General features: G+C 43.9%; 1 protein-coding gene across 3 annotated transcripts; it reads left to right on the forward strand.

Moving 5' to 3' along the window:
- The first annotated feature begins 4,696 nt into the window (after positions 1-4,696).
- IL22RA2 (interleukin 22 receptor subunit alpha 2) lies at positions 4,697-10,814 on the forward strand. Of its 3 annotated transcripts, none has more exons than XM_087775780.1 (7): positions 4,697-4,954; positions 5,267-5,473; positions 6,390-6,540; positions 7,365-7,543; positions 8,841-9,010; positions 9,453-9,628; positions 10,506-10,814. In XM_087775780.1, the coding sequence occupies exons 2-6, from the start codon at positions 5,377-5,379 to the stop codon at positions 9,603-9,605; spliced, it is 750 nt and encodes a 249-aa protein (XP_087631906.1). In that variant the 5' UTR covers positions 4,697-4,954; positions 5,267-5,376; the 3' UTR covers positions 9,606-9,628; positions 10,506-10,814. The 3 variants fall into 3 exon arrangements, with proteins under 3 accessions (XP_087631906.1, XP_009459092.1, XP_087631907.1); XM_009460817.2 differs by having other exon boundaries at positions 5,356-5,473; XM_087775781.1 differs by lacking the exons at positions 9,453-9,628; positions 10,506-10,814 and adding an exon at positions 9,088-9,445.
- Positions 10,815-12,156: the final 1,342 nt, after the last annotated feature.

Consider the following 12,156-nt stretch of genomic DNA (forward strand, 5'->3'; position numbering starts at 1 on the left):
TCCCTCCCCCAAGTCTGAACAGAAACTGGAACAAAACACTCTGAATTTGGGTGATTAATTACTGAGTGACTTTATCAACTGCTTCCAGAGTGTGCAGCAAAACTAGCAATTTTATTTGAGAGATGCCAAATTTCAGTTCCTGTAAGAAAAAGAATACGGAACAAAGCTTTTCGGCAAATAAGTACCGCAGGGTGATCTAAATCCTCTGGTTAAATGGTCACGTTGCAGTAAATTCGAAACTAACACCTCTGAGATGTGTGAAAACTAGTTATGCTGAGCGTGGAGGATTCTGTCCTGAAAAGCTCAGCACACTAATTCCTGAATGGCAGGAGACTGTGCCCACACAAGATCTGAGACACTGGATTAAAAAAAAAAAAAGAGAAAAAAAAAGGCTCATAAAATTACAGTATGTTTACAAATTCAATAGTAATTTGGAGATGATGGTGGTGAAGACTGTTGTTAGAATAGAGTCCTTTTCTAGAGTTCACACTCCTTGGATGATACAGAGATAATACTGAGAATTCGAAAGACAGCGACAGAACTGAGCCCCCGGCTGGAATGTGCGATGCTTACAAAGTTCCACTTGCAGAAGAGATGAGTGAAAGGCAGTTTCTTATTTTTCCTTCTTTTTCTTTTTTCCCTTGGCCAGGAAAACCCCTGGAGCCTGCATGTTTCCAGGTTTTATTGCCCAAAATAGCTACCAGAACCATTTGTTCCTTCTGCAGCCCAAGCCTTGATTACAGATGTGGAGGCAGGCATCCCAGTTCCTTCTGCCTCTTCCCTCAGCGCACACCTCCCAGCCTCTCGCCCTTCTCGTGCTGCGTAGTGAGTCAGCCTGGTGTGGTCTGGATAGGGCTTCAGTGATCAGGCACGGAGACTTCCAACCACCGCCTACGAAAAAATGAATGTACCCTACCCACACTGGTGATATTTCAGGCGTTGCCTCAGCTCCTTCTGGTGGCGGTATGTCGGAGAGAGCGAGCATCGGCACTACCAGGCTTTGAGCCTTCCTTTCTTTACTTTAGTAGGCGGACCAAGAAAGCATGAGCAATGTTTGTGTTGCACCTTTCCAGGCTTATCTGTGGTTTCTGCTGGCTAAAGGATCACCTGGCACCTTTCCTATACTATTAAGATTACCTAAGCAAAACAAACAAACTGGAATATTAATTCCACATGTCTCTAAGCTGGTGGGGTTTTTGTCTGTAGACGATCTGGTGAGGGACCCACAACCTAAAGAAAAATGGGTCTTTTCTCAATGGGCTTAAGCAAGCTACAGCACTCCTTAGCGGTAGAAAAAAAAAATCATATGGCTTTGCAAATGAGAAAAACTGACAATTTAAAAGAAACTTGTCATTTAAATAAAAGGCTTTGAGCTATTTTTGGGTTCGGTATTACCTGCGGTTCCTAATGAATGTTAGCATTGGTTACTAACTTCCTGGTGCAAGTCAGTGTCTCACACATCATTAAATATTGTATGTGCAAATAATGACTTGCTACACAGCGAGCCTTCAGCAGATCTTCATCTTTAATATGTTCAAATATCTCGCTATCAAGGTGCAGCTATGGCATTGGCAATTTCTAATTGTAATCTTTAAAATGTTGACCCAAGCCCTTCAACAGTAAGAGCTGAACAGCTCGTACCTGTGGGCAGGAAGCAACGAAGGCACGCACTGTGCGGTGAAAGTCAGCTTTGCTTCCTCAGAAACTTCTCTGTAAGAACCCGCGTGATGCAATGCTTCTTCCCTGAAGGGCAGGGAAAAAAAATCCAAAAAGTCCCGCCTGCCTGACTGTGGGGTTTTACTTTTTTTTTCTTTCTTTTTTTTTGGTGTGTGTGTGTGTGTGTGTGTGTGTGTAGTGATTCGTTTTCCCTGGCCCCCCTGCGCTGGTGAAGGGCCGTCCTGCCGCACATGACACACCTGAAAAGGCCGAGGGAGCTGGGTCCCTTCAGCTGGGAGAGGCGACTGCTGGGGAGGGGATCTAATTGGAGTTGCCATCTATATAAACATTTGCAGAAAAGACGGACTTTTCTCCAAGGCCTCCAATCAAAACACAAAAAGCAGCTGTCATAAGTTGCAGTGGCGGAATCCCACTTAGATATATGGGGGAAAACCTCAAACTGAAAGCGGTTAAGTGTGGGGTAATACTGCTGTTAGCCCTGCTCGGAGCATTAGGCTGGACTGGATGACCTTCAGAGCCCCCTCCCAAGACAGGTTTTTCTGAGTCCATGCTGGCTAAGCAGAAGGGTGAAAGACTGGAAACTATGGCTCCAATTGAGAGTAGTCTTTCGGGCCAGAATAATCTGAACCACTCATTTTTTATTGTCAGTTTGTGTGAAATGCCACACACGAGAGAGACTTGCCTGGGTATTCTCTGTATGCTTCAGGAGTTTCTCCCCTTCCTTCATCTTCCCACACCCTCATCCAGGTGTTTAAGCGAAACCCGCCCTCACATCCACTGCAAATATCTGAGACTCACATCTGAAAAGCCAAAAATGGTGCTGCAGAAGCAGTTCCAGGGTTAAATTTTCTCTTTTTATGAATGGGAAACAACTCCTTCAAGGGAAAAAGACAAAAAAAACCAAAACCAATGAGGTGGTGCTATCAGATTGGATGAGTCAGGCAGCTTCCAGCAAGAATGTACTTGACTTTTACCTCTGTGTAGCAATATCCAGTCCACAAGGGAAAGAAATCTGTTTACCCAGCATTCAGATAGGTTTTTATTCCAGGAATGCAAAAACGATCTTTTGCCCACGGTTCTATGTTGGTTCACAGAAACATCAGTACTGCTGTTTCACAAAGGTTTGGATCAAAAAGATGCTTCAGTGTAAGCTAGGACGAGTTAGTAGCATAACTAGTTATGTGGACTCTGCTGGAGAAAATAATACATTTTCATTTTCATTTTCTATTTCTTCACAAAGTACTGTTCAGAGTATTCTTAAATAATATTGTTTTTTGAAAGTTCTCATTCATACTTTAAATAGCATTGCAGTGCACGTCATCCTATAGTGTTCCTCAGTTGTTTACATTTTAAAATGTGCTATACATGTGTTCTAAGAAACTCAAGATGTGTATGTATGTACATGGCTGTGTGTGTGTAGCTCGTACTTGTTTGACTGTCACGATTTTTACCACAAAAAGCACTGAAGGAGCATGACTGAAGTTGATGAGTAGGACAATGTTACGGATGCTAATAACCTGGGGATTACCAGCAGCTGTTTCAATAATCACACAAATTATGTGAAGAGTTACTGATTACTTCAGACTGCCAAGCCCAATCGCAGATAAAGCGCTATCAGAGTGCAGCGCGCAGGAAGACCTGAGTTTTTCCGTGGGATAGGCACTTCTTTCCCTGCTTCACCACGTGACAGAGCAGCCCTTTCTGAGCAAAACCCCCTGGCGCCAGGCAGGCTGGCCCTCAGCCCTGCATTCATAGGAGGAACCGCCATCAAAAGCGACTTTGGCAAAGCTCCACGCTTCAGCTCCTGGCAATGGGCTGTTACGTGGGGTACGGGAAGGTGTGTTGGTACAATTCGAGTAAGCAAATACACAACCTGTGACTAAACTTTGATGACATTTCAGTCTGGTGATTGGTTTGTAAAAGTTCCCTATTCCTGCACTTGAGCTCATATAACATGATGAAATACTGATTGCATTTGGTGTGGGGAACTACTTAAAGGTCATTGGATTTTGAAAATGTGTTTGGGAAATGGATAGATATAAAATTCCCAGCCGGTGGTGGCAGGGTGGCCTTTCTGCCTTCTACCTCCATTTTGGTGTTTGGTTGGTTTTTTTTCTGCATTTCTCCTCAGTTCTTTAATTCCCTTAATTGGGTTAACTAGTTAAATATTCAAAGCTACACATCTAGCGTTTTAATATATCTGTTGCAGATTCAGTGCTTGGATAGTGAGGTACAGGCGATCAGCTGAACTGAGAGGCTATGTCTGTGGATCTGACTGAGGCCAGCTTCTTGGTGAGATGTTGTCCAGTTTGCTGAGTACAACTGGTTGCCTTTAAGTAAAAAAAATACCTTCATTTGAACCAGAACTTGCACTTTTTTGACCTGACAGGTGTTTTGCTTCCACCTTTTCCCAAAGTAAAGATGATTGTTAGTCAAATTTTTGTTTCTGCAGACAGGTAGTCTTCACGTCCATTATTTCTTTGGTGGGCGTCATTACATACTGCTGTGCTATGTCATACAAAATGTGCGTTTTTCTCTTCTTGCTTGTCAACATGAGCTTGCAAAAGGGGATTGCATCCTGACTTTTGCCCAGATGCGCTGGTGCATGAGCAGCAAAGTACACGTGGATGTCAGCACCAGGGAGCTTTCAGGGGGGGAAGAGTGAGGGCCAAAGCTGGGCAGCACAGACAGCAGGCTCCCAGCTGCCTCCAGCAGCACCACGATCGCTGCCAGCGACCGACTCAGCTGAGCTTTCCATGCATCCCTAGAGCATGAAACCTGGCTCCCACCGGGCAGGCGTGCACATGGCATGAAAACTTTCACGAACACAAAGCGAGGTTGCTTTTGCTGGGGATCCCTGGGGTCAGGCTCGCAGGGATGTGCGCGTTGGAAAGGCAGGATGCGGAGGACAGCGGCGACAAATGCCAACATTTGTGCAGGCAGCGTCATGGCACACCCGCACCAGTCGGGGCATATAACTCCTGGCAGTTTGAAAGTCCAACGCAGAGTGGCACTTTGGCCCGATGGGCTTGGCTCGCCTCCCTGTTCCCTGCCCAGAAGCTGGCAGTGCTGCGGCTGCCTCAGCCTCCTAGCATCTCTCCAGCAGCCAGCGTGGTGTGGATGCACTGCCCAACAGCACGGCTGACAGCGATTTCACGGCCCCTCGTTCCTCCGATGATATATTCCTAGATGACGCCCTGCCGCGAACACACCTGCAAACTCCATACGCTTGCATTCGACCCAAAGACAGGCCACCAAATCAGATGACATCCCATGGGTAGGTCTTTCACGTGTTTGCAGCAAAATTTCTTGTGTTCTTCAGCTCTGAGTGACTAGTGAGCTGAAAAATACAGACAGACAGACAGAAAGAAAGAAAAATCTTAGCATGGCAAGCAAGCAAGCTTGTGTGACAAATTTATGGGACAAAGCAATATTGCCAGACATCACTTGGGAATTAGTGCCTAAATAAAAAAAGGCTTTTTTTCATGCGGGTTTGCTTCATAATTACTTCCACAATTCAGAGTGACCACAGTTGCCAAGTGAGAACAATTGCTTATGTTTAATTTAGAGCAACTCTCATGCTTTTCAGCCAAATTAAACCAAAGCCAAAGCGGGGATTTTGGAAACTGTTGAAAGTAAGGGGAACTCTGGAGTGTTTAACAATTACTTCCTCATAAGACATGCCCAAGAGGAAGAGAGATGCTCTTCAGTCATGGATCTGCTCTCCTAAGCATGAGAGGGATCACGCTTTCCTCCCTCTGCTTACTGATGCACCTGCTTCAGGATGAGATAACTAGTAAGTAAAGGCTTTCTGCTCTTTTCCTATGTGGGGAGAGGGGTGTTGGGTCTGTTATTGAATCTCCTGATGAGCCAAGAAATCTCTGGATCTTTTGGTGGCTTTCAAAAGTCCAGTCACTTCCAGATTAGTCTGTTATTTTGTCTTTCAAGATTCTGAAATGCGGATAAAACAAGTATGTTGCCCATTAAATTTGCTCATGGCTGTATTATCAGTTTCAATTCAACTAGTACAAGTTTTACCTGATTCTGTGATATGCCACGGATAAAGCTGCAGTCATCTGGGTCACGAAACCCAGGAAAATGTTAGGATTTGGATGCTTCAGAGAGGTTGTTAACTGATTCTGTCATCAGTAACCATCACGGTTTGAAAACAGGGTATCTTGAAAATTGTCAGGCAGCTTTTTCCAATAGTGCAGACTGGAAAAGCAAAGCAGCGAATCTCAGGTTATTTTTTATTAGGCAAGAGCTGATAAACACGGCTGTGCTAACAGTTAAAACAGCTGTAACCCCTGCAGGTTAAAGCTGAGATGTGGAGGAAAGAGCACTTGACTTTAACTACTGATGGGGCTGCTTACTGCAGGCTCTGTGAATTGATCCAAAGGGTTTGTTTCCTGGGATGTCCATCAGGCATCTTTCACAGCAGTAAACTCACTAAGGAAAAATGAAAAAAAAAAAAAAACAGAAACAAACCATATAAAATTGTTCCTTTCATAATACTAAATGTGTTTGTTCTGTAACTGCTAGATCTGGTCACTGTGACTTGGAAAGTTTTGAACATGAGATCCAGGAGATTTAATTTCTCTGCAGTCTGCTAGTCATGAAATCAAATGAGCTGCAGCAATACCCCCCGATTTCAATACAGAGGAGCATGTCTGTGACAAGCACGTTATGTTATTATTCCTTATAATTTGCAGCGATTTTAGTTGTGGAAAACCAAGACCTGCAAGATTCAATTAAGCCGCAGAAGGTAGAGTTTCGTTCGTTAAACTTCAACAGCACCTTGCACTGGCAGCCTGGGACAGCCAGAGAGGCAAGAGACACGGTCTACTTTGTGCAGTATAAAGTGTAAGTACCAGGGGAACTCCAGCCTCCCGCCGGGCTGGGGCCCAGCCCTGCTTGGCACATCAAAGGGATTTCTCAGGTGACACGGGATATTCTCCCCATCCCTGGGGAATAGCCACATCCCGCTTGGCTGCCAGGTGGCTGCTGCTGCGCCTTATAATAGCCCAGAAGGGGCAGCTGAACGGCCCAAGGCAGGCAGGGAACAAGCGCCTCCAGCAATACGCTCTGCACCCGCATTGCACCATAGAGTTGCAGAAGAATGTAGTTTGCAGGGGACCTCTGGAGATCACCGGGTCCAGCAGCCTGCCTGAAGCAGGTCTAGCTAGGTCAGGTACTTCTGCAATGGGACCTTTAAGGTATTTCAGTGGCCCACCTTGCCCACAACAGTGCCACAGGGTGCCTCACATGGCAAACTTGAGGCAGGGCTAGGGGCTGGTCCTCAGAGAAGGTACGCTCCTGTCCCTGGCACACCTGGTGAGCACCACTATTGCCTTTGAGAAATTAGCTGGTAGAAACCAGCATTCTGCCCATCATTGAACACACTGGCTAAGCCAAAGCTTGCCTGCCTCTCCCGAGGGGCAACTATGCGGTGGCTCCTACAGAGCTGGTGACCCAAGTCTCTGCTTTAGGTTTCTTTCAGAAAAGACAGAAACCTGTATCTCCCAAACACCCATGGAATCAATCTTCCCTGTCATCAAATTGAAGGGAGTTAATTTCCAAGGCAGAACGCCTGTCAGTACTGCTGAGTTAAAACAGACGGTTAAAAATCTGTAAGGACCCAGTCGGCGATAGCTAAAGCTTACATCCTTCCTCCTCTTTCTCCATAGGTACGGGCAGAGCACGTGGCAAAACAAAGACGACTGCTGGGGGATTCAAGGCCATGTCTGTGACCTAACGAGTGAGATGTCTGACGTCCAAGAGCCTTACTATGGCAGAGTGAAAGCTGCATCAGCTGGCGTCTATTCCAACTGGAGCCTCAGCTGCAGATTCACTCCCTGGCGAGAAAGTAAGTGCAAACATATGGGTGTCTCTGAGAAAGGAACTGGATTTTCTGTGGCATGGAATACATCTTTTCTGCTCACAATTTGCAAACATGAGTAAACCTTTTCTAGCTCCAAAGCTGTACCAAAAAAAGTTGCGAGTCAATAGCTCTGAGGTGAAGAGTTGTGATAAAATAATTTTCCCCACACTTGAAAGCCAACGAGCTATGGATAAGTAGCCACTTATCAATAATTATGGGATCAGAATTGCCTGGCTCCCTTTAACTCAACCTCTTCCTCAAGGCATGGAACTACACAAATTATTCTCAGCTGTTTTCGGAGCTGCTGGAAGGACTGGACACAAGGTGGAAAAGAAGGAAACATTCTCTGCTTGGGGTGGGGGGGGTGGGGGGGGGAGGGAGAAGAGAGCTGAGAGCTGTGTGGCCACCATTCTTCTTGCATTTATTTGTTTTCCTGACTGCAGTGTATTTAGAAAGGACATGCGCAAAGCTTTGAGTTAGTACAGTCATTGTAATGCCATAGTATGTTAGAAATTGGAGGACTGTCAAAACACTGAACAGTACCAGTGTACCTACCAGTAAGTTCCCCATGAATTAACCAGTTTTCCCTCACTGGTCGATGCAAAATTGAATTCTGACTGTCAATGCAGGTCACTTCACAGCCCTGAAGTGCAAACTACTTTGAGCCTCCTATACAGATGAAACCACAAGCTTTGACATAAAGCAGTGCCTTGCAGCAGCAACAGCCCATCTTGCCCTGTGCCACCTCCTCCTCCTGGAGAGACGCACGGGGCAGCTGCTGTCCTGTCTCCCCACGTCTCTGGGGCTGCACGCACAGGTATGCAGGCACTAGATTGAACCCGTAGCTGTGTTTAACGAAGAAGATTGCAAAAAATTTGCAAGTAATGATTGAAGCTGCGTCCTTGGCATAACTGAAATGGTTCAAATAGCTGTTTTATGCAGTCCACGCACACAGATAAACATGGGGGGGAAAGAAATCAGGGAAAAGAATCCAAAGCATTTTGCTTGACCAGCCTGCAGTCAGCAACATGCAGCTCTGAGAGATTTCAAAAAGTTTGGCTTAAAGATAGCTTTACAAACCCAGGAAATGTCACCCCCAAAATGTCCCAAGCAATAACCACCAAGAAGTAAGGATTTACAAAGTGGCACTTTAACAGTAAATACAGCATCATATACTGTTGATAACAAGAATATTAAATTGTTGAATGGATTCCAATTGCTTTCTGTGAAATGTTATTAAGAAACTGTAATTGTGTTCATAGTTTTGGGTTTTTTTCCTTAGCTATGATAGGACCTCCGACGGTAACTGTGGTTCATACCAACAAATCTATAATACTAAAGCTCCAGGCTCCACGTTCTCCTTATAAAAGGAAGAGAGGCAGCCAGATACCAATGTCAAATTATTATGATCTGCTATATCAAGTCTTCATAATTAACAACTTGCTAAACGAGGTAAGTGCATATTCAATTATGAACCCTTTACCATTGAAAAGCCAGGAAAGTATGGACACACCATTCTTGTTTTACAGTTGAAACAGTCTTCTGGGATTGTGAAAGCATCGATGACTGTGCAAGTATTTGAAAACAAAATAGGCTTATTAAATAGGCTTATTTTTCAGGAATTGAATTTGTTTGAATTGAGTGGTAATTCCTCCCTTTATTCTTTCCCATCAACTTAGTATTTCATACGTTCAGACCTAGATTAAAAAACTGGGACAGGACAGGAATTGGGGGGGGTGGGATTTTCTTTAAAAATCATAAATAATTAATGTTATTGACTTTATGCAAGTCCATGTGCTGCTCTGCATCCTCTATTCTTATCAAACTTTACTCACAGACACACTTGCTAGGGTAATGTGCTTGACTGGCTGTTTTTACTCCACTCTGTCTGAAGCAACACAGAGTCCTGGTGTATGAAGGCAAAGACAAGGTTATTAAAATAGATTTGAGGCCCGGAGTCAGCTACTGCATCGAGACTAAAACATACGTGCCAATGCTGGACCGCAGCAGTGCCTACAGCAGCAGGCAATGCACGGTGCTGCAGTGACAGGGCTGGCAGCTCTGCGACAGGTAAGTCACCAGCTGAAAGTGGAGATGACCCTGCAAGTCAAGAGCTATCCCCTCACCAAAGGCAGATACTCTCCAAAAGGAGAAAAAAAGGTGGGGCATAAAAACTGCCATCCCATATGACAATATTAGCCAGAGTTCTTACATCATCTCAGCTAGTTTCACACCAGGTAAGAATGATACGGCCAAGGAGATTAGAGGAACGGCGTGGATAATTATTTGCATGCTGGCATGGTCCTCAGAAACGCCTCCCTCTTCCCTTTCTTTAAACAGTTATACATAGTATTGCTTTCATCGGTTTTTATTGCCATCCGGTAATAATTAACTAGGAAAATGAGCAACCTCCAACTTTATTAACATGCAATTCTTCTGCAAGCTCTGCAATTCTGTTCAGGAATTTATCTGATGTATTTAATTCAAATGAGCCTGTCCTCTTTTCATGGCCATTCTTCACGTGTAATGTGTTTAAAAATACATCAGTTATCAAATTTCATGAGTTTCCATGGGCCAACATGCAAGAGTTAGTTAGTTTAATTAGCTGGTCTGAAAAATCTGTTTGTTTACTTACCTCAATCACTAGACTATCTTCACATATCATATGCCCAGCAGAGAGATTTACTATCTATCCTGCCTTGCAGGTGCCAAGGCACAGAGTGTATAAAGACCTAAGCCGAAGTTTACTTCAGTGTCATTGGCCTTAGCAAGCTCAGATTTGGGCCCTTTCTAGGGGTAATGGAGGAAAACTGGAAAAGCATCAAAGTTTGAACCTGCAGAGGTACAGGAGGGATGCAGGCGAATGGCATGTGCTGCATTTTCAGTTAAATTGAATACCATCCAGCTGAAATGCACACTCCAGCAGCAATTCTCTTTCTCTTCCCAGTTACAGGGATAATGGCTGAAGATGCCTCTCATCACAGATCCAGCTGTAAATCAACATCTGGGGTCTATGTCTGGAATACATGCTTGGATACTTTTAAAATTAACCTTTGCTGCATTAAATGATTTGATTCATCACAATCATTTTGTGCTACACAAAAGCCAAGGACCAAGGATTCTTTGTATGTCTTCTATTGCAATTTCTGATGGTATGTATTTGCATTTACAAAGGAAGCAGTCTTGTAATATAAAAAAAAACCAAAACAAACATGCAAAAAGCATTTGTGAAAATATCCTTAAGGTTGTTTCTAGGGCTTTTCTATTCTAAGTCTTGAGATTAAAATACAATTTATAAAATAGAAGTGTCAGATATTTTATTTCTTCTAGAACAAAGGTTGCAACAGAAGATGAAAAAAAGTGTCTTTTCTTTAAAACAAGGACTGTACAGTACAGGAGTATACCCCACACTCACAATGTCTTCATATTGTCCTCAACATAACATTTCTGATAGTGAACCCAATATGTGATTAGGCAGGAGCTCATTTAAACAGAGACAGAAAAGACCCTTGCTTTCAGTCAATGACAGACAGTTGAAGGGAAGAGACCTCTATTTCAACCATTTCACAGTAAATGATGAACGAATGCTGACCATCACCTGTGATTTCTAATGATTTTACTCCCACTAGTCTTCATCTCACAAGGGAAAAGATTTCTTGGGCAAGGTCTGGGTAGATATCCACTAAGCCATGCCAGGCTAGAGAGGTGAAGTGGCCTTTCCAGATCTCCAAGGTCTGTAAGTAATGAGAATCTTAATACTTAACTGCATTCTGTTATTGCAAATTAAATGAGAGGAAGTGAGATTGGGCCGGACACAAGAGGGCAAAGCAAGCCCAGGGAAAAATGGATCTCCCTGCTACATAGTCACTATCCACTTTTCCCTTAATTCACGTACACAAAGGTGGATTGGTTCAGTTTAAGTAACAGACCTTGAGCTCACTTAAGCCACATCCAAAGCATTTTTCATGGTCCGTCACTAACACCTCACCTGGAGGCAGCACTGCTGAGCAGGACGCTGGCAGTAGGCGTTTGGGAGGAGGCTGTGCTTAAGTAAGTGAATGCTGGTCGCTCTTGCCTTTACCAAAACAAAAGATGGCATTGCATATTAGATATTTCCACCGTCTGATTCTAACACATGATATATTTGAACGACTAGATTTGCAGGCATCCAGCCATGTCCACATATCTAGTCCATAAAACCAGGTGTCTTTCACCACGGTTCCCTTTTTGCTCCTTTCCCATTTCTTCCAATTGTTTTGCCCCACCCATATCCCACAGTTCCTTAATTTAGATAAGTTTTTTTGGGAAGCGAGGTTTATTAAATCTCTGTATAGTACCTCGCGCCATGACAAGTCTCAGATCCAGCACTGCCCTGCCACTCCTCTTGCACTGGGCAGAACCACAATAAAACCATCCAGGCAAACTATTAAGAAATAGCCTGTCTTATATTTCAACAGTGGTGACTTCATCCACTTGTGGATTATCACAGCCTGAAAACAATATCTGTAGTAATTCAAGTTCTTTCTCAATTTCACTTCTTTCCTTAGGGCAGGTCATGTTGCCGTTGTTACAAAAAGATAAAGCTTTATTAAGGTAAC

The sequence above is a fragment of the Nipponia nippon genome, unplaced genomic scaffold (genome assembly GCF_047370975.1).
Source record: "Nipponia nippon isolate SJK-2023a ecotype South Korea unplaced genomic scaffold, ASM4737097v1 scaffold_4, whole genome shotgun sequence".
Lineage (NCBI taxonomy): Eukaryota > Metazoa > Chordata > Aves > Pelecaniformes > Threskiornithidae > Nipponia > Nipponia nippon.